Genomic DNA, 22,631 nt, shown 5'->3' with positions numbered 1-22,631 from the left:
ATTATTTTTTTTTCTATTCATTTAAAACACTTGTGTTAAATTTAAATATCTTAAAATCATAAAAACGCAAAATAATAGTTTGTTCCTCTTTTTAAAGGAAGTGCTTTAAAAAAATGCCATTATAACGCAGATTCACATAGATACTACTGGTTAAGTGATCTTTGTTCAGAATTGTATATTATATATATATATATATATATTATATATTATATATTATTAAAATCTGTATATACTCTTTTGTTGGTTTCGGGCCATAATATATATATCTAGTGTTAAAAATTGTATTAATTTGGTATTAATAATAATAATAATAATAATAATAATATTAATAATAATAATAATAAATAATAATAATAATAATAATAAAGTAATCTCAAGGTTTCAGTGAAGAAAACAACACAAAGCCAGGTAATGGATTAGCACAGACCTATCTGCTCCTGTTTGCCCACTGGTGTTGTATTATTGTACATTTTGTCAGCCACTTTAGATTCCCTTAACTGCTTGAGAAATGGCATCTAGCTTTTATGTTTATTTATGCAGCAAATATAACTCGGTCATTTGATTCTAGGTATCTACATGAATCACATTAGGAACTTTGATGGGACCTCTGAAACGGGAAACTCCCAGATTGCAATACTTGTGGTTTGTATTTCCTCTGTTCTTTCAGCTCTAATGAAACAGTTGTGATGGGGAGTCTGGCATTGTTTTAGAAGGGGCTGTACACCACACCCAGATTGCTTTATAAGAAGGCATTGACACTGTTAATGAAGGTCCAAAGCATCTATGTGCTATTCACTGGTCCCGCTTCTGTTACTGCAGTTGGGTCCTGCAGTTCTTCAGAGAAAAGGCACTGGAGTATCTTTTAAACTGTTTCATCACTGGCCTGTGCTGAGTTCAATAAAAGTACAATAAAGACAGCATCTTCATTAATTAAATGGAGATTGGAGATGGGATGGTAATTAGACAGCCGGGTCAAGAGATGGTTTTACAAAAACAGTTTAAAATAAATGTTTAAACAAAGTATGCCAGTATTGTCCCAAACTGCATGTTGTGTGTTCTATTCAAAACCATTCCCAACTAAAGCTTCCCAAATAGAAAAACCACCCAATGCTTGGGGCAAGGAATAAATACAAGGTCTAGTTCCATGATCCCAGAGCCAATTATACAGCAGGCTTCCAGCACCACACTAAATATATCTTGTGTAAACATTTGTATCAGGTAATAGTTTTCTTCACTGGATAACAAAAAAAATCTGAAATATATTGTGTGAACGCATTGCTCCTGTGTACCATGCTCTCTGTACCGAGTCTTTCTATACCACTCACTGGAGGTCATGTCATTCAGCACCAGCTACATAGATCTGCAGTTTAACCATGTCACAATGCTCTACTGCTGCCTCTCCTGATTGTTTAACCATGTCACAATGCTCTACTGCTGCCTCTCCTGATTGTTTAACCATGTCACAATGCTCTACTGCTGCCTCTCCTGATTGTTTAACCATGTCACAATGCTCTACTGCTGCCCCTCCTGATTGTTTAACCATGTCACAATGCTCCACTGCTGCCCCTCCTGATTGTTTAACCATGTCACAATGCTCTACTGCTGCCCCCCTGATTGTTTAACCATGTCACAATGCTCTACTGCTGCCTCTCCTGATTGTTTAACCATGTCACAATGCTCTACTGCTGCTCCTGATTGTTTAACCATGTCACAATGCTCTACTGCTGCTCCTGATTGTTTAACCATGTCACAATGCTCTACTGCTGCCTCTCCTGATTGTTTAACCATGTCACAATGCTCTACTGCTGCCTCTCCTGATTGTTTAACCATGTCACAATGCTCTACTGCTGCCTCTCCTGATTGTTTAACCATGTCACAATGCTCTACTGCTGCCTCTCCTGATTGTTTAACCATGTCACAATGCTCTACTGCTGCTCCTGATTGTTTAACCATGTCACAATGCTCTACTGCTGCCTCTCCTGATTGTTTAACCATGTCACAATGCTCTACTGCTGCCTCTCCTGATTGTTTAACCATGTCACAATGCTCTACTGCTGCCTCTCCTGATTGTTTAACCATGTCACAATGCTCTACTGCTGCTCCTGATTGTTTAACCATGTCACAATGCTCTAGTGCTGCCTCTCCTGATTGTTTAACCATGTCACAATGCTCTACTGCTGCCTCTCCTGATTGTTTAACCATGTCACAATGCTCTGCTACTGCTCCTGGACTCTCCAGCCCTGCTGAAGAGATGTGGCAGCACTAGGGCTCACCAGTGACTAGTGTTGGGAGCGCCTCCTCCAGAACACACTCCCAGTGAAAGCTCTGCTGTCCTGATTGGATGTAGGGCTGTAATATCTGCTTTGTTCTGACAATCTCATTTTACTGAATGGCATTCGGATGAAGACCGCACTGTTCTTACAGAGCAATCAGCATGACTGCATGCAAGGTAGAATACAATATAAATATTCATTTTGACATTCTGGTGAGTCAAATGCCAGTCTTGTTCTCAGGTTTTGTTTTGTTTTTGCCTGCTTTTGTAGAAGCTGTTAAACTTTCCAAATGAACAACTCTAATGTCCTGCAATATTTCAAGATGATGGACCAGTAATTCTTTTTATATCACTTTACAAATTAGTTGAAGTTTTTTTTAAGCATTTGCTTCTTTTTTGATTTATTTGAATTCACTCTGTGATTTATATGACAATTCATAAGGAAGAAAGGAGTAATGTATGTGCTGGATTCACCTTGGCATAACAAACTGTAGAGTTTTGTGAATAGAGAAGTGAGTTTCTCAAGTATCCAGCCCTGTAGTAGAAACGTGGTCGTGGTACAACAGTGTCAGAAACGGATGAGCCAATCACAACAGGAAGATGAAATAGAAGTAAAGTCTCCCTTTGAATTCTTTAGCATTGCAATAACAAAACATACATATATATTCATTGCACATTCAAAGGGGAATTAGTTTGAAAATACTTCTAGCTTGCATCCGAGTGGTGTCATGTTAATCCACTCGAAATGCAAGCAAACCCATCGGTGCAAACCCTTGTGGGTTTAAATTTCAAAACAGAGAGGCTTCCAACCTCTTCACTTTCAAGCAACACAACAGAGATTATTTCCTTTTAGCACAGCTCCAACAGTATTGTGTACAGTATTGTATTGTGGTTAGAAAATAATATTGCAGAACAAATCTGAAATGTAATACTACTTGGAAAACAGTAGATTGAAAGAACGTCAGTCTTAAAAGTCTTTTTTTCCTGTTTTCTTTCACTAGAAATTAGTATAAATGTGTTCTGTATTCCAGTCGGAGAACCATCAAATGGGATAAATTCCTAACTGTCCTTTAGGAAATATTTCAGCATTACTAATCCCAGTAGTCCAGGAGTGAGGTGCTGTATTTAAAACAAAGCCTGTGTTTGATTAACCCCAATCCAGGCTCCTGCAGCAATGCTGTGACACAATTACCCTTTTCTCCTGGAATTAATTTGCCTTGTAACTTTATTGTTTTTCATGATCCAAAACACAAAGCATTTAGTTTAAAAAAACAACAAGGCCTATAAAACGCTAACACCTCAGATGAAAGTGCCAATGCAATTATCTGTGGACTTTACAAACAGTCCTGTAATAAAGCTGCTGTGAATTAGTGTTCGACAGATTTGCTGTACTGCACACATTACTGTTGAGTTCATTATGGTTTCAATGAGGGGACAGGTTCTAGGGGGAATGTCATAGCACTGAAATGGGGGGAGAGTTGGAGCTGTGAGTTATTTGGTCATGTAAAGCCATTGTTTTATTTATGGTGTCTCAATGTGTTCTCCTATAGTGAACATTTAATTGAACACATATAATCAAGGAAGCAATGGACTGTGAGGGTGGCTGGTGCAGCAAAGAAAGTTGGCTGGGCCAAAAGTTTCCATTCTGTTATTCAGCTTGTTGTCCTGGGTTACTGGAATTAAAGAACATATCAAATGCCTTTAGAATCCCGTGCCTTTCTTAATGGGCCTCATGCTTTGTACAACATGCAGTTCATGTATAACATGCACATTGGGCATTCTTCATATAAAACATGGTGCACTCTCTGAACACTAGAACCCAGCTGTGCAACATTCTCCTATATAACTTGCAACCCTTCTAGAGCGTGTAGAATTGTTTCAAAGATTCTGAGTTCTCTACTGAGAATTACGGTAATTGCTTATTAAAATTATATCAAATACTGTCCTGTGTGATAGTATCCTTTTCACTGGAACCATATTCTAGAAGAAGAACCAGTTGGCATTGCATCTCAAATGAAATCATTTATCCACCAAGAAGACACCAAAGGGGTTTGCAGATGCACCAATTGACAGGTCCACTCATAACTGTCTCACAGCACTGGAGGCTCTACATTACTGAAATAAACGATGAACTGTTAGCACAGGTAACGCCTGCACAGTAACTCGATGTATTGAGAGTAATAGATTGCAAGCAATGCCAGCTAAGACTTTTCTTTTCCAAATGTATCATGTATCTAATCAATTTGATAATACTTTCCATTCTTATTTGTTAGAAGCTATTCCACATGTTGTGAGTGTATAATGCAAGAGGATATTTCCTGTGCTGACAGTGGATTAGCAGAGATATGGAAGGCTATATCCAGAGAATCAGTTGCCTGGGTCAGAAAAAAAAAACTAACTATAGACATCTATAGACATCTGTTATGTTACAGACTGCTTGACATGCTGTGCTATACTTGGTGATGGTAATCTAATTACAGCACTCATCACACTGGCACCTGCAATGTGTATCTGTATGTCCCCTGGCCAGGGATCCAGAATGTAAACTAACCCAACAAGCTCCATCCCTAGGCAGTCCTTTCCCCTGATTCTATCGTCTGACTCTGATTTCGGTGTGCTTGCTTGCGTCCCCTTTGCCTGCCTTGTTTATAGCAACTCTGCTGTTTCTCTACATGTTCATGTTTGCTTCATAGCTGTGTGTTCTAGTTCCAGATTCGCAGATGCTGAAGGGTGGTATCCACAGCTTCTCTTTTTGAAATGCATGCATTTATGCCATAAAGGTATAGTGAGTGAATTGATATGTTAGGGCACAATTGAAAAACTGCAGCTTTATTAACAAATATATGACTTGAGAAAGAAAACACACATGCATAGTAAGAGCAGGACATCCTGGAGAGACTCTCATGTGGATAGCATTAGGTATAAACTTAACATGTAATTAACCTGAATAAACTTTCTTTAAAAAAACCACACATTCTAACCACTGCAATCAGGTCAAAGGCCCTGCACCATTGGCAATTGTTTAAATACCTTTTAAACAGCATGCAAACCAATGTGAACACTTGAAACAAGGCATACTTACTGGTCTGTAAAAATGATTTGCTTTTTCACTGTTCAAAGTATTTATGACCTTTGAGTTTTGAGGCAACGCAATGAAGCCTCCCTGGAAAATAAAACCCAATTGGGAACCAATTCAGAGTGCAAGAGCGCTAAGAAAAGGGTCTGTTTCCATTCAAACAAAATCCTTCCTCTCCTTATAGCTTCTGAAATGAGACAAACGTGTCATCACAAGTCTTTATCAGTGTGTGGGACGCTAACAAGAGGCTGACTCTACAGTCTTCCAGACAGATGGCTCCTACAAGGTCAGATCCAGTGACTCCGCAGTCTTCCAGACAGATGGCTTCTACAAGGTCAGATCCAGTGACTCCGCAGTCTCCCAGACAGATCGCTCCCACAAGGTCAGATCCAGTGAATCCGCAGTCTCCCAGACAGATCGCTCCAACAAGGTCAGATCCAGTGACTCTGCAGTCTTCCAGACCGATGGCTCCTACAAGGTCAGATCCAGTGAATCTGCAGTCTCCCAGACAGATCGCTCCCACAAGGTCAGATCCAGTGACTCTGCAGTCTCCCAGACAGATCGCTCCAACAAGGTCAGATCCAGTGACTCTGCAGTCTCCCAGACAGATCGCTCCAACAAGGTCAGATCCAGTGACTCTGCAGTCTTCCAGACAGATGGCTCCTACAAGGTCAGATCCAGTGAATCTGCAGTCTTCCAGACAGATCGCTCCTACAAGGTCAGATCCAGTGAATCTGCAGCCTTCCAGACAGATCGCTCCTACAAGGTCAGATCCAGTGACTCTGCAGTCTCCCAGACAGATCGCTCCAACAAGGTCAGATCCAGTGACTCTGCAGTCTCCCAGACAGATCGCTCCCACAAGATCAGATCCAGTGACTCTGCAGTCTCCCAGACAGATCGCTCCCACAAGGTCAGATCCAGTGACTCTGCAGTCTCCCAGACAGATCGCTCCAACAAGATCAGATCCAGTGACTCTGCAGTCTCCCAGACAGATCGCTCCCACAAGGTCAGATCCAGTGACTCTGCAGTCTCCCAGACAGATCGCTCCCACAAGGGCAGATCCAGACAGAAGGTTGCTATATTAATGTCTGTCTGAAGCTTCTGCACAATATCTTGCAATATTGCAGAAAGGTAATAAAAATTCCAAAAGGACAGATCAAAAGGCACATGGTGAAAACAAGTTAAATATAACTGGTATAAATTGTTGGAAGACATAAGGTAGGATTATTCTGATACTAGCTATGTGGGGTTTTTTTGTAATATATCACTTTATTTTCCTGTTATCCATATATCTCAATGATCACAACTTGGAGCTGACAATAACCCTTTATTCCTCTGAGCATCTGTTTATTTTATTCTACACATAAATCTCAGATCTAGCCGTCTTGGCACACGTAAAAGAAAATAAATATTTACTGAGGATGTGCTGAGAGCCCTTACGGCTGAGGTCATTCAGCGTGAAATCCAGTTATTTGAAAAGGCCTCAGCCAACATCAGTTATGCTACCACAGAGGCATGTGGTCCTCTGAAGTGGAGAAAGTCAATGCTGTTGCGTTACTAGGAGGGCAGTCACCCAGCTGACGAAAAGGTGAAATTCAGCTATTAGGTCTAGGAGTGAGACGATAGCACCTTACCACTGCATCCTCCCACATCCCAAACAAAGTGACCCTGGTTTTGAATATGCAGGGTCTTCTCAGTCTTGCCCTTCTCCTCCGAAGCTTTTTCTGCCTGTCCTCAACAAAAGTCCAGCGTCACCACATCAGGAAGTGCACCACAGCAGCCACCCTGAAGCCAATGACAGGTCTCTGCAGGTGTGTGCTTTTACACAGCTCTTAGTTACTTGCTTCTACAGTGGTTTGCACATTGTCAGAGAAGGTGCAATGCTTTTGAGGGCCAGCAATTGCCCGAGTGCAAGGTTAAATCCTTACATCTCATTAGAATGTTTGCGCCCGCTTAGGATTCCAGATGCCCACCCAATTGCATGCTCTTTTCTTCATTTGAATACATGACAATATCCTTTGAATGGATTAATGATGGCAAGGTGCAGAACGCCAGGTGAAAACCCTTTTTTACATATGCCGCATTTTTAGTGACCACTAAAGTCCCACTTTACTCCAGCTAAACATCAATATGGGTGTTTAGCAGCGGCAAATCACTTTCCACGTATCCTTACATCACCCCATAATGTGTAAAGTGTGTTGGTATTCACAATTTAACAGATTTGGTGGTAACAAACAATGCAGTGATGACATCTAAGAGGGTTTATTTTGTGATTTAGTTAAAAAAAATGAGTTTTGTTTGTAAAGAGACCAATGCTTTTAAGAAAACATGTTTCTCATCCTTCTTGAACACAGTTGTAGTGCTCTTGTAAATGAACAGTTTGCTACTTGTTTCATTCTTCTTGAACACAGTTGTAGTGCTCTTGTAGATGAAGTTTGCTACTCGTTTCATTCTTCTTGAACACAGTTGTAGTGCTCTTGTAAATGAAGTTTGCTACTTGTTTCATTCTTCTTGAACACAGTTGTAGTTGTAGTGCTCTTGTAAATGAAGTTTGCTACTTGTTTCATTCTTCTTGAACACAGTTGTAGTTCTCTTGTAAATGAAGTTTGCTACTCATTTCATTCTTCTTGAACACAGTTGTAGTGCTCTTGTAAATGAAGTTTGCTACTCGTTTCATTCTTCTTGAACACAGTTGTAGTGCTCTTGTAAATGAAGTTTGCTACTCATTTCATTCTTCTTGAACACAGTTGTAGTGCCCTGTAAATGAAGTTTGCTACTTGTTTCATTCTTCTTGAACACAGTTGCAGTTCTCTTGTAAATGAAGTTTGCTACTCGTTTCATTCTTCTTGAACACAGTTGCAGTTCTCTTGTAAATGAAGTTTGCTACTCGTTTCATTCTTCTTGAACACAGTTGTAGTGCTCTTGTAGATGAAGTTTGCTACTCGTTTCATTCTTCTTGAACACAGTTGCAGTTCTCTTGTAAATGAAGTTTGCTACTCGTTTCATTCTTCTTGAACACAGTTGTAGTGCTCTTGTAGATGAAGTTTGCTACTCGTTTCATTCTTCTTGAACACAGTTGCAGTTCTCTTGTAAATGAAGTTTGCTACTCGTTTCATTCTTCTTGAACACAGTTGTAGTGCTCTTGTAAATGAAGTTTGCTACTCGTTTCATTCTTCTTGAACACAGTTGTAGTGCTCTTGTAAATGAAGTTTGCTACTCATTTCATTCTTCTTGAACACAGTTGTAGTGCTCTTGTAAATGAAGTTTGCTACTCGTTTCATTCTTCTTGAACACAGTTGTAGTGCTCTTGTAAATGAAGTTTGCTACTCATTTCATTCTTCTTGAACACAGTTGTAGTTCTCTTGTAAATGAAGTTTGCTACTCGTTTCATTCTTCTTGAACACAGTTGTAGTGCTCTTGTAGATGAAGTTTGCTACTCATTTCATTCTTCTTGAACACAATTGTAGTTCTCTTGTAAATGAAGTTTGCTAGTTGTTTCATTCTTCTTGAACACAGTTGTAGTTCTCTTGTAAATTAAGTTTGCTACTCATTTCATTCTTCTTGAACACAGTTGTAGTGCTCTTGTAAATGAAGTTTGCTACTCGTTTCATTGTTCTCCTTTTTATTTTCACCTTTATTTTTGCTAGCATTCTGGTGTTCAAAAACAACTTCTGCCTCAACTGGCATTGATACTGTATTGTGTGAACTCCACAGAACACATTTTCATTCCACTGTTTTCCCATACAAGTCCTGGAGGAGCTGTTTGAGTGGTTTCCCAGATGGTGCCACATTAGCATCAACCAAGTATGAGGAATGAGGAATCACAAACATGCTTGGGCATTGTTCAGAGTCCTTACCCAATCATCATTTTCAAAAGCTCTAGTGCTTTATGAGGAAAAGGCCAGTTACTGAATGAATTAGGTGACAGTGTATTGTGAAGCCTATATAATTGAATATGAACTCTCTAACAGGATGACATGTGTATAATGTGTTTGTGACAGCACTCAACTGCAGCAGCGCTGGTGCTCTGATTGGAATGGGTGGTCCGTTGTGGGAATGGAAAGAACCCCAAGCAGTGTTTCTGGAGGGAGTGATCTGGATACAACAAAGAGGGCTTATTTCGCAAGGAAGAGGACTTCTTTCTCCTGGCAAAAACACTCATGTAACAGCTGAGAAATGCACTCCCATGCTGCTTTACAGCCACGGAGGTGGGAATATGAATATCCAAATAACCATTGTGTTTAAAAAGACATGGTTGCTATATTGACAACACGGGCTACAGTCCAAATAAAGCATGTGTTTCTTGTAAACACTGCAGGGTGCTTTGTAGCACTTCCATTTCAGGTTAACTGCATGCTTTTTACTTTTATCTTTTTATTTTGCAGCTGGTTCCACAGCTTGAAGTACAACTATTTGAAAACCATGACAGGATGTTCTTACTTGGAAGTCAGAATCATTTATTTTAGTTGAACTATTTGGAAAACAACTGGAAACTGTATGACATTTGACTACAAAATGCATAACATTTAAAAGAGGGCTTTTAAAAAAGTAATAGGAGACAGTGGTTTAATTCCAGCGACATCAAGCCATCAGAGCAAGGCAGACACACACACATTCAGTTATTTGTAATCAAGCAGTCTTGGATACAGTATGCTGACCAAGTGAAGCTAGTTTCTATCTGGCTCCATACAATAGCCTGACATCTCTCAGGATTTGACTGCAGATGTACATCATTAAAGCTGCACAGAAGAGCACACGTCAATCTGAACACCTGTGCACTCGTCAGATTGACAAGACCCAGACACATGGCAGCCTTAGTGTTCGAGCTGAACTATTACTGCAAGAGTACCAACACTAAGATCAAAAGTAGAGTTTTCTAATGCTTCTTCCCTAAGAGAGATCTGGCAAAGAAATAGCTGCTTTATTATTATTATTATTATTATTATTATTATTATTATTATTATTATTATACAGAAAAACAGTATTGTTTCTTCTTGGGTGATCTCAGTTATATATATAGAGATATGGGGGTTATGTCTTTCTTTTCTGTAGGTGACCTAAACTGCTAATTGAATACATTGCATTTCCAGCATGGCTTTGATGGATATTGTGGTATGTAAAACGGTAAAGTTTTTATGACTGAAGTTTGTTATTGGCTGTAAGAAGGCATGTCCATTTCAAAGCAATTAGAGAGAATAGAACTTTTCATACGCCGTTATCAAACATTACGAGGCGGAAGACATTACACACTCAAGCAAGACTGACGATGTATGCTTTTCACATGCCAATTAAGCCCCACTATGCTTGTAAGTTTGAGATGTGCCCACCTCTTAGTTTAAATGGAGTATAATACCTTTGATCTGGTAATAATTACAAGGTGTGCTCCCACAGCCTGAAACAATTCTCAGTCACTCAGACCCAACCAGAATTGTGTATTTGGTCATCACTGCCTCTAAAGCTGGGCTTGGAAATCTCCTTCAGAGCTGCTTTCCAGAATTGCCTGTGCAGTCATAGACCAAGTAATGTGTTTCATCTTGAATACAGAATACTGATCACATTTTAAATAAGTAGAATGCATGTACACATTTTAGCACCAATATAGAGGCCAGGCTGGAATCTGGAATGACTTGAAAAATGATGAAACTGTGGGAGTTGCAGCAACATTTCGGAATACTTGAGATCTATCATTAACCCTAATCAAGTTAATTTAGTAGCAGTGTTTGCCTAATAACTCACATATTGGGAACCTCAACCTCAAGCTGTATGGATGATTAATGCAGTGCTTGGGATCTGAAACAGTGCTTTTAAATGCCTTTTTTTAATGCTTTTTAAATTTGTTTGCTCGTGTCTCTTTCTACAAAGATCTCCTCAGCCAGCAGCATACGCACAGTGACCTGCGTCTCTGCTGGTTTGTATCACTCAGCAAACCTAGGGTTTCGACATGTCTCTAGTGAGAAAGCACTGCTCTCTCAGCTTGAAAAAAGACAGACCTTATCCATCCAAGCATGCTTTTTAAGAGCTGAGGTTTAAGAGCTGTGCAAAACACTGAAAGGAATCATATCATACATTCAGACAGCAATCAGGGAGAGAATGTCTTGATACAAGCTCTGTCCTTAAATCCAGTCATGTCCTCTGAGCTGGTGCAGGCAAGCACAGATACAGCACATTGCAATGGTGAGATACAGATGTGCAGTGTCATTTCTCTCTTCATAGATCAATGGTTTTGAACAAAGACCTCCTTGTGCCCTGAGACTTTACTATCAATTGCAAAATCCCACAGGCTGTTCTGTTCTATGGAACACACCTGGAAGCTCCATGTTCTAAATCAACTGTGAGGAACAACTGGCAAATGATCATTCTTTCATCTTGGAAACTGGTCATCTTGCGTCACCACAGAAATGGGACTGAATTATTACATTTTTTTCACAAAGCTTTAACCTGCATGTTCTGTTATAAGCCTGTTTTGATAGATAAAATAATAATGCTCATGAAATGTTTCTTTACTTCCAGTAAAGAAGCCAATGACAGCCTGTCCATTGCATGGATTTGTATGTTCCCTGAATGCTCTTTCCCAGCTGAAGGCAATGCATGACATTACAGCCATGACTACAGCGGACCAGACCCCCTGCAGGCAATGCACGGCATTACAGCCATGACTACAGCGGACCAGACCACCTGCAGGCAATGCACGGCTTTACAGCCATGACTACAGCGGACCAGACCACCTGCAGGCAATGCACGGCTTTACAGCCATTACAGCGGACCAGACCACCTGCACAATGCACAGCATTACAGCCATGACTACAGCGGACCAGACCCCCTGCAGGCAATGCACAGCCATGACTACAGCGGACCAGACCACCTGCAGGCAATGCACACAGCCATGACTACAGCGGACCAGACCACCTGCAGGCAATGCACAGCATTACAGCCATGACTACAGCGGACCAGACCACCTGCAGGCAATGCACAGCATTACAGCCATGACTACAGCGGACCAGACCCCCTGCAGGCAATGCACGGCTTTACAGCCATGACTACAGCGGACCAGACCACCTGCAGGCAATGCACAGCATTACAGCCATGACTACAGCGGACCAGACCCCCTGCAGGCAATGCACGGCTTTACAGCCATGACTACAGCGGACCAGACCCCCTGCAGGCAATGCACGGCATTACAGCCATGACTACAGCGGACCAGACCCCCTGCAGGCAATGCACGGCTTTACAGCCATGACTACAGCGGACCAGACCCCCTGCAGGCAATGCACGGCATTACAGCCATGACTACAGCGGACCAGACTACCTGCACAATCTGAAAACACGTCAGCATTTTAAATAATTATTACTGGTAATATTACTTTCATAAACAATAACCAAGAATTGAACAGCAACACGATTAACTGTATACTTTTATCTCATACTCAAATGGATTGATTTAATTAATATGCACGCCAAATACTGTTTGTGTTGGACTGACAAACAATTAAAATACAACACAGCTTTTGAGACTGAAGTCGCCTTTTCATCAGATGTGAAAGGGAATTGTTTGTGAGCATTCATCAGCAAAACTGCACAGTTTGCCTTTCTGAAGTTAGAAAGCAGCGGTGTTTCAATTTCTGAACAGCATCTGATTACATGACTTGCATTCATTCATGTAGACGCAACGTTACTAAACACCAATAATACAGCTCATACATTTCCCGTATAATAACAATAACACACACACGACAACTTTACAATCAATTACAAAAGTAATTTACATCATAACGAAAATATTTAGTTATTGTCCCTGGACAGCCACTATTGCCCAGCATACACTACAGCTCTGCCAGTAGAAACTACAATCCCCATCGTGCACTTCACGGTCCTGCGTGTTGAGAAGTGTGGCGCACGCCGGTCTGCTTGCGCCTGCCCAGTGCTCGAAGGCTGATGTAAGAAACGGGAGCTGCAAGGAGCAAGGGAAGATAGGCAGTGAGTGGGGAGTTCAGACTAATAAATAATACAACATTTGCAGTTAATACTTACAAGCAAAACAGCCATGTCTGGAGACGAGGTGAGTAGAGATGCGTTTTTATTTCTTGTAAAGTAAACGTCGGTGGTAAAAGTAAGCTGAATTATGTTTGTTCAAACGAGTGGCTTGGTCCCGGGCCTAGTAATACCCGGTAAGATTTGTGTCCAGCCCATGACAGGGAGGCGATAGCGTGTCTGCACACCGGCTTGTGTCGGGACTGTGTTGTTAATGTAACGTTCTCTATTGTAAATGATCAGTGACACGTTGCAGTTGAAACGTGGCGGACGGTAGCCCCTTGTGATTCCCAGCGAGGCGTTTGAAAGGACAGGACCCGAAACCGGGCCCTGCAACATGTTAGTGTGAAAAACAGCTGGATTGAGGTGAAACGGCCTAAGTAATGTACTGTAATAGCACTGGACCACATCTGTACAATTTGCCTCTAAACAGACGTGTCGGGTTGAAACCATGCCCACGAATACTAGCTGTAGTGTCGCTGCTTTTTGCTTTAAATGTGTGTACAGTGTATAATAAAGAATTGCGTGGTGACTGTGTTGTCGTGTGTATGTGGTGGATATAATCAGAGCATAGAATGACGTAGTCATGATGACTTTTAGGCCATGTGTATCCAAGCACCGCGGCTTAGCTGCAGAAACCGTTTCCTACAGGCTGATCTTCATGCAAAACGAAAGCACCGCTCAGTTGTAATTGTGGGGACGATGGTGAGATTTTAAGAAGACGTTTTTGTATTTTGGATCATTGGAAAATGTTGGAAGCAGTGAGGTGCTGACACCCAAGCACCCGTGAGAATTAATTTAGGGGTGTGTCAGCCTGCAGCAGGTCCTGGAGATCTCCTAAAATACTTTCCGTTGTTCTGGAGTTACTGCTAATAGTCTGTTGGTTAGTGTCATTGTTAATTGGTCATTTTTCTCAAGGACTGGACCATTGCAGCCTAGAAACCGTGTGTTGCGTTTATTAACTTGTGCTGCCTGGTCTGTGTCATGTGTGTCCCACAAATAAAATACTGCTAACTTTCTTTTTGCAATGAGGTGTGTGAAAAACAGGGTTTAGCATTTACATGTAAGTGATTTAAATCAATGAGAAGTTTGCTTTATTTATGTATTCATTCATGGTACTTGAGTCCCCCTCAATTTTCAGAAGAAACCATTTGAACAACCACTCAATTCCTTGTGTAAGGGGTTGAGAAGAAGAATTTCTTTCCCCACAGAGGCTCATGCTTGGTTCCCGTTTGTCCCCACAGATGATTTTTGACCCCAACATGACCAAGAAGAAGAAGAAGAAGAAGAAGCCCTTCATGCTGGATGAGGAGGGGGGAGAGATGCCCAGCGAGGACACCCAGCCAGCTGAGGCCAAGGAGGCTGAGCCCGAGGCAGTGGAGGAGGATTTCGATGCGGACGATGATGACAGCAGAAAGAAAGGTGGGGACTCTTAGACTGTGTGTTGAATTTCTGTGTGTGTGTTGAATTTCTGTGTGTGTGCTTTCATGAATGAAGATGCTCACTCTCTTTAATCTCCTGTTTTCAGAAGCATCGTATGATCTGGATGACTTGATCTTTTTCAATCAGAAGAAAAAGAAGAAGAAAAGTAAAAAGATATTCGACGATGAAGGAGAGCAAAGCTTGGTGGTCGGTGTGATGGTCAGTATAACCAGCTCTGTGCTTGGAGTACGATTCAGCCACTATAGTCCTGTTTCTTCTGACGTGTGAGGGGCATGCTCGCTTCCCCCCTGTCTCTGCAGACATTTCAAATAAGACACTTTATCTGTAGGCTTCTTTGACCCCACTCTCCGTTTGCACAACACCTGTTTCCAGTTTGCCCTTGGCGTTTCCTAATGCTGCACACTTTAATTTAGGATATTAAAATTGAGGGTGAGCAGACGGAAGCTGTAGATGATGACAACGACCTCGACTTGATGCTGCCCGACAAGAAGAGGAAACCCAGGAAAGTTGTGTTTCAAGACGAGGGTGAAACGCAGGACAGAGAAGGTCAGTCAGTGCTGTCTGCTGGGCAGAAGGGGCCTGTTGGATGCGTTTGGCTTTAGGGCTCCCGTTGGTCTCCTGTTTTGGTTTTGTTTGTTTTTTTGTGTATAATACTTGGCAACTGTTAAAGAAAGTGTCATTTTAATTTGAGCAAATGTTACCTACAAAAAGTTATACCAGTGAGGAAGGGAAGGTATTTTGTTTCTCGGTGTACAAGGATTATTTATACATTCCCACAACAATCGCTTGAATGATCTGACTTTGTTTTTATTGTTGCTTTTGACATTTTAACCTTGAGCCTTTGCATCACACTGGCTTCGCTGAGAGTAGTGCGATGATTTCATTTAAATGTGGTTATTTTGGACAGCACTGGATGATGATGAAGAAGGGAAGAATAACGATGGGATCACGTTCGTTTCTCAGTCTGGACCTGCCTGGGCTGGCACCGAGCGAGACTACACCTATGATGAGGTAAAATTAATAAAACCAGGCTCTGCTGTTGTCCTGACTTAAAACTGCTTGCTGTCAAAAAACAATAAGTTTTCAAGGCTTTTCCCTCAGAATGCATTTTAAACAAAACGAGTCTGTGTGTGTGTGAAGTGATGCATCTGTTTGACCAGTTATTTATGTATTGACCCCCCCTCAGCTACTGTATCGCGTGTTTAACATCATGAGAGAAAAAAACCCGGACATGGTCGCTGGAGAAAAGAGGAAGTTTGTCATGAAACCACCCCAGGTGGTCAGAGTGGGGACTAAGAAAACTTCATTCGTCAACTTCACAGATATCTGCAAGCTGTGAGTAGATCTGTCTATCATATTGTTTCGTTTTTCTGTATTGGTTGTTTGTGCAGTGGCCACCCAGGGGCACTGGGTTGGGACATTCTTTATCGCAAGGTATTGAGTATCTTTTGATGAGCAAATGCTGAACTTTGGGTAGTTCTAAAGTCCGGAGGGGCGAGGGCCTTCAGTTGCTCTGCTCCCTTCCTTTAGAACTGCGTCCCGAGACCAGGAATACTGGTGCAGGCAAGTCCCCCCCCCCCCCTTTGGAATTTAATTTTCTTTAATTTAAAAGCAGTCTATATTGTATCTGGAATGAAGGATGTGGGTTCAGTCTCCTTTGTCGTGATGCTGAGAGCTCTTCCTTTGTAGTGAAGGGGTTGGCTTACTAGCATACTTGTTCCATTCAGTCAGTGTATTGTTAGGGTTCTGCAGTGCGACAGTGTTCTCTCTGATGCACTCTAATGCACCTTGTGTTCTCTTCTCAGGTTACATCGTCAGCCGAAGCATCTCCTGGCTTTTTTATTGGCTGAGTTGGGTACAAGGTAAGACCTGCTGTTAATCTTGCATTTATTCAGTGTCAGCAGATCTGATGCGAATCACACATTGGAATAACTGACCCTTGGTTGGAAGTCGTGCTTGCTGCCCCCTGTTGTATCATGTGGCACAAATTCAAAATACAAATGTAGTTCCCATGCTGGTATTATTAAACCGACATCATGATGATGGGTATTTAGAGACTCTGTAAGGAATGAAGATTGTATTACGCTGATCGGGCCAGTGTGAAGTTTGTATCAACTTGTTTAAATGTGCCTTTCATTTGCACCAACAGTGGCTCTATAGACGGCAACAACCAGCTTGTCATCAAGGGAAGGTTCCAACAGAAACAGATCGAGAACGTCTTGAGAAGATACATCAGTGAGTATTTGTGTGTGCTTCTCTATGTTGCTCTATTGTCTAATTGCATTCTGGACTAGTTCCATATCCTCGATGCGGAGCGGGGGCTTACTAATTAGTCAAAGCCAGTACTGAATTACAGCATCAGAAGTAATGAAAATAAAAGATATTGCATGGCATATGATTTTCTTAATGCCATGGAAGGCCGCATTCTAATGATGAATTTTTATGACTGCTGCTGTTAGAACAGCCCTCAGATGTTATATGGATTTCAAAAGAACAAGCCACATTTCAGCCTGGATTGTCGGGTCTTCAAGCCTTTGAAGCCAAGGACGCTTTTTATGCTCCGTGCTATTTCTGATTAACTCAACAGTGCTGCCTTTAGAAAAAGAATAACTGCCTATAACTTATACTGACAGCATCTGTAATAGGGTTTGAGTCTGTTTGTTGGACTTTCATACACTTTTGGGATAACAACTCGGCAATATATAACACATGTTGAACAAATGATGCTTGTCGTTTCCATAAGCTTCAGCAAAAGCTGTTTGATCAGCATATAACATTTGCATTAGTTTGATCTACTAAAGCTAGATTTTTATTTTGTGTACATGTGTCAGAATCGTCACCTTGGGTCATCCGTCAGTCATTAATGTGTAAAGTGAGGTGGGCAGCGTGTAAAGTCACTGTGTGTTGTTTTGTTTTGCAGAGGAGTATGTGACCTGCCACACTTGCCGGTCCCCAGACACCATCCTGCAGAAAGATACCCGTCTGTATTTCCTGCAGTGCGAGACGTGCCACTCGCGCTGCTCTGTGGCCAGCATTAAGACTGGCTTCCAGGCCGTCACGGGCAAGAGAGCTCAGCTCCGCGCCAAAGCCAACTAGCCCACTAACTAACTGGATCCCTTCATTGTGTGAGGGGGTGGCGAAGGCACGGGAGTGACCTGGGTGGACTATTTTACAAACTGTGGGTGGGTTTTAAGCAGCTTAAAGAGCATGGCAACTGAGATAAGCAAGCAGTTGCCAGGATTGCGCTCCCCATAGTTCATTGTGTTGTTTCTGTAGGTCTGTGTTGTTGCCATCATCTTTCCATCCTGCTTGCAAGGATTATTTTTTTTAATGGGGTAACATCGTGAACTTGAATTATCAACACGAGCATTCATTTTTTCTACTTGCCTATTACCCCTAATAAAACAATGATAAAAAAAAAAAAAAAAAAAAAAAAAAAAAAAAAACATTCTGGGCTTGCAAAGTGCTTGTTAAAGGTTTCTACAGATGTCAGAAGGAACCGAGTGGGGAGGGGGGTATGTGTGTATAAATGCACTGTTCTAATTCTGGTACAGCCTGGTGACTTCCACACAAGCAGTGGATTGATTGTGATCCACAATTATTAGGGGCTTCGAGTGAGGACAGCGGGGGTTGGTGATAAATTGTACTACAGTTTGTTTTTCTTTCATGGAATTGAACCTTCATAATTGCTAGGGCACTACTCTTTCCTGGAGACAACAGCAAAGGCTGTTGATGTGAGCAAAGCTGACCAGCTTACAATAATCAAAAATCTGTCAGAAATAACAATTGTATTTTATTTTTTATTTGTCAATAGCTGTTTGAACTGTGAGTTGCAAGACTGACGGTGAAGGGAATCACACAGTTAACATGTTACGGGTCTCTGAACGTCCTGCTCTGTCACTTCAGAGCAACCAAACCAGCAGCTTTTAACCAGAGACATCGCAAATATAATGCTCACCTTTTAAAAGCAGCGTACCGTTGTGTGCTTGTAGACTGTGCCAGCAGCTTTGCACTGCGGAGTTGCTAGAATGTGGCTACGTTATGCGATGAGCTGTTAAAAACCTATAAAACTAAAATCAACAAATCTGAGAGCTGAAATCAGGTGCTGAAGTGCAGGGCTTGGGCTTTGGAAATATATAAAACGGCACGAGACTTGTCATTGCGTCGTATCGAAAGGGATCATGTCTGTCTCATTCACTGCAGAAATGGTTTGGTAGTGATTGTGTGTCAGTGGCAGTAAACCCAGTATGGGTCCACTCTGTGCATTGACAGACTTGCATACCTTTGTGGCAATGTATAATTAGAGCTGTGCCTTTAACCTCACCTTACCAACCTTCTTAATAGCCATTCCACCTTGGTATGGTAACACAGACTAAGACTGGGAGTTAGTGTGGGGGAGAGGAGGCTTAACATTTAGGCCTACAATTAATCAGTCTGACGTTTTGTGTTTGACTGGCTAACTTGTAGTAGACTAGTTTAAGTGACTAGATTAAGACCGGTCTAGGTGTATAGACTAGTCTAATGCACTCTTATGTAACTGGACCCAAATCCTGATAAACTAAGCAAGGTTCATGTCGTTCTTCTGTACTCTTCATGCCTCCTGTGGGGGGGATGCATGTTCCCAGTATTGCGGAGGTTTGCAGGGATGGCATGCTTGCATATCTAGCTATTTGCATCCATTGTCTCATGAAACCCCAACATGGGGAACAACTGAAAACCAGACCCCTGTGTGCTTTTGTTAGCCGGTATTTTAGGATCATGTGAGTTAACTGATAACATCTGCCGTTTTTCTAAATTCCATTAATATCTGAACCTCCTTTTAGGGGTGCAGTAGAACTTTAAAACTGTACTTGTCAGATTTTACGTGAGGTTTTACACTTGGCACTTTGCACAGTTAGTCCAGGCACGTTTTTCACAGCAACAAAATCCAGACAGCTACCATAAATAAATGTTGAATTTTTTTAAAAGAGTACAAGCATTTAAGCAGGCAGGTGATTTGGGGTTTAACACAGTTTGGGCATGTAGCAGTCTGATCTGGACAAGTGAATATTTGGGATTCAGAACAAGAAGGGAGCATAAATCGACTTCAACAGCTGGAATAAGTACAAACACACACACAAAACATTTTCTAATAAGTACTGTTTGTCCATGTTAGTTATTTACCAATGCTTTCCAATAGCTTACAAAGCTGACATGTCATTATTTATTTGTTTATCTGTGTGCTGTGTTTTTGAAGGGGAGAATGCAGACCTGGTCAATACAGCAAGAGACATGCAGACCTGGTCAATACAGCAAGAGACACAGAATGATTAGCAGCTTCTGTTCGACATAATCATCGGGGAGAGACCAACCCAACAATAGGAACTCCGACACGCATGTGAAGGGAAAGAAATGACATTGGTACAGGAATATTGTCTGAAAATAAAAAGAACTGAATCGGAAAAACTCAATGCAGCTATTCTAGTGAGGACTCTACCGTCACTGGGCATGCAGTGGGGCGCAGTGTTGCTTTAGAAAACCGAACAATAAACAGGTTGGCTAGATATCTGGAGAGACCAATTCCCAATTCTGTGCAGAGATTGAGGAACACAGGCAGCTGTTTTATTCAAGAACTGAACACCCCCCCACTAACCACTAACCCAAACGCATACTGTGTTGCTAGCAGAGGTCCCAAGTGCCTGTGACATTTTAATAAACAGATGCCTTTATGCACAGTCTTGTTTTTTTTAGCAATGTCAGAATCGCAGTGAAGATACTAAACAGAGGAGCCGGGGGGGTGGGGGTTGCGGTGCAGACAAGTACAGTACTTTCCAGCTGTTTCTGGGAAATAATCATTTATTTAACTGGGACACGGCTCTTTTTTGAAACAAGAAACATACCCAAATAGCCTCCACTGAGCCCTGAGGTCAACAATTGTAAAACAGAGTATATTGCCACATAGTGCGTTCTCTGTGTGCGCTGCAGGTCATTGGGTGTACAGAGAAACGGAGATTCATGTTCACTCCAGCACTGAAGCAGGGTGGGGAGGGGAGGGTGTTGGTCAGAGGGTACTGCTGTGTCAAGGAAGGAGTAACACCAGGTATTGTTTCCACTCGAAACACAAGCAACTGCATGAACACGGATTGATTCTACAACAAATGCAGCGAATTAGCGTGAGTCACGTGATTTCCTGCAGGTCGGGCTTGATGCAGTGGCTGGTTCATAGAGCAGTGACGGTGACTTCAGTGGAGAGTGCTTAACCCGCTGACGTGAACTCTGCTAGCGTAGGGTTGTGGAAGTGAGTTCTTGTTTGTGACTCGGTCTCCTTGGTGCTTTCCCAGTTCATGATGGGAAAACAGCAGTTGGGTCTAATTCAAATATATTTCCAAGAGGAATAAAAAAAAGAAGGGAGGAGAAAGCCTGTTGTAATGTAGAAAGCACACACCACCTAAAAACTCACATGGTTTCTATTACACAGCTCCACAAGTTCAGTATTGTTTATTTACATTGTCTTTAAAGATTTCTTGCAGTCTTGAAAGTGCAAGCAGAAAATATACACAAGTAATTAAAAATAACATACCATTTATCTATACAAGATCAGTATATATAAATAAAAACAGCAGACAATGGCGGGGTGAGAGGGAGGGGAACACAGATTTAGCAGCAGTCATAAAATATCAGTCCTTTTATGAGAGTGCTTAGCAGTAATCCAGAAACTTATTTGTTTTTCTTTTCAAAGTAATATTTGAATCCAAAAGTTAATTGTCACTTAGTCCTATTCCCAAACTTGTGGAGAGCTGAACTCAAGTTTGTTTGTTTGTTTTAGACGGCAGGGAAGTCAAGAGGATTCGTTTCAAGCTGTCGTGTCTCCCTGCGTTGAAGTTGTTAAACTTGATGGCACCCCTCGGTTCCCCTTTCTCGCTCAGATGCCCGTGGTACTAAAACATTTTGTTTCCAGCTGACAGTCTCTTCCTACTCCCCGCTGCCTGGACACAAAGAGGAAGAACAGCATTAGCCGCTTGTCCGTCAGTGCACAGGAAGAATCAGAGAAGGGCTGGACTGCTGGCAATATTCTCATGTGTTTATGTTTTACTCAGCTGCCTTTAAGAGCCGACAGCTGGCATGAAATCATCCAACTAATTTAGACTTCTGAAACTAGTAGAGCTTAATACAACGTTTGTCTTATTAAACACAGCTTGAACCAGGAGACATATTTGGACCATGGGCCGTGAACTTTACAGTTGTGGTCTACTGAAGCCAGCGAGCAATAGGTACTGCGCGGCTCGACTGGCAGTCTACCATTACAAACCATTTCTCTTGCCAGACTGGATCACTACTTTTGTTCTAAATCTTGATAATGGCAATTAAAAAATATCCCTTGTGTAGTTAATCTACACTTTACACACGGAAAGTCAAAATGTTCACTAGCAGGTCTCTTCCGTCTTTCACCAAATCGCACATAGCTGGTTGGTACTGAAGTGCAACGCACACCATAGTGGCTCCTCTGCATTGAGACCTATCACTAGTGAGCTGTCTATGAGGGGGTGGGGAGCTCTTATTTCACAATTCCAGCCCAAGCTTGTAATACTAAATACAAAATTACAAAGGAAAATAAACTTAACAACTGGAATGCCTTCTTGGCAAGTGGTGCCTGAAATCAGGAAAATTGGGGTTTAAGCTGCAGAGACAAAGCATCCAAAGAAAATAATTATAATTATGTGAGGATTACACACAGATGAGGAAAACCGTTCTATTGGGAAAATAAATACTAAACAAGATTGATTCTTCTGTTGGCCCTTTATCAATAATCATGGAATCTTTGTTAATCATTAT

The 22,631-nt window shown here is 41.6% G+C and overlaps 2 protein-coding genes across 6 annotated transcripts in view; one reads left to right on the top strand and one right to left on the bottom strand.

The window, feature by feature from the left end:
* The first annotated feature begins 13,265 nt into the window (after window positions 1-13,265).
* Window positions 13,266-18,224, top strand: LOC121297961 (eukaryotic translation initiation factor 2 subunit 2-like). The gene is made up of 9 exons (XM_041224609.1): window positions 13,266-13,404; window positions 14,621-14,798; window positions 14,905-15,017; window positions 15,233-15,365; window positions 15,727-15,830; window positions 16,006-16,154; window positions 16,625-16,681; window positions 16,969-17,054; window positions 17,740-18,224. The coding sequence occupies exons 1-9, from the start codon at window positions 13,390-13,392 to the stop codon at window positions 17,913-17,915; spliced, it is 1,011 nt and encodes a 336-aa protein (XP_041080543.1). The 5' UTR covers window positions 13,266-13,389; the 3' UTR covers window positions 17,916-18,224.
* The window catches only part of LOC121297962 (RNA-binding protein Raly-like), a 44,800-nt gene continuing 40,306 nt past the window's right edge, over window positions 18,138-22,631 (bottom strand). For 3 of the 5 annotated variants that reach the window (XM_041224610.1, XM_041224614.1, XM_041224611.1), the window contains one exon: window positions 18,138-21,780. In XM_041224610.1, coding sequence (XP_041080544.1) covers window positions 21,737-21,780 — 44 coding nt within the window. In that variant the 3' untranslated portion in view covers window positions 18,138-21,736. Of the gene's footprint in view, window positions 21,785-22,631 lie in introns of all 5 variants that reach the window. The other 2 variants (XM_041224612.1, XM_041224613.1) reach the window with 1 other exon arrangement.

The sequence above is a fragment of the Polyodon spathula genome, chromosome 23 (genome assembly GCF_017654505.1).
Source record: "Polyodon spathula isolate WHYD16114869_AA chromosome 23, ASM1765450v1, whole genome shotgun sequence".
NCBI lineage: Eukaryota > Metazoa > Chordata > Actinopteri > Acipenseriformes > Polyodontidae > Polyodon > Polyodon spathula.
Note: the sequence above shows the minus strand (reverse complement) of the source record. Positions and strands in the feature narration are given on the sequence as shown.

Coding starts and splice junctions, on each gene's coding strand:
- LOC121297961 (XM_041224609.1), top strand. Junction 15,831..16,005: donor GAGACTACACCTATGATGAG/GTAAAATTAATA, acceptor ACCCCCCCTCAG/CTACTGTATCGCGTGTTTAA. Junction 16,155..16,624: donor TTCACAGATATCTGCAAGCT/GTGAGTAGATCT, acceptor TTCTCTTCTCAG/GTTACATCGTCAGCCGAAGC.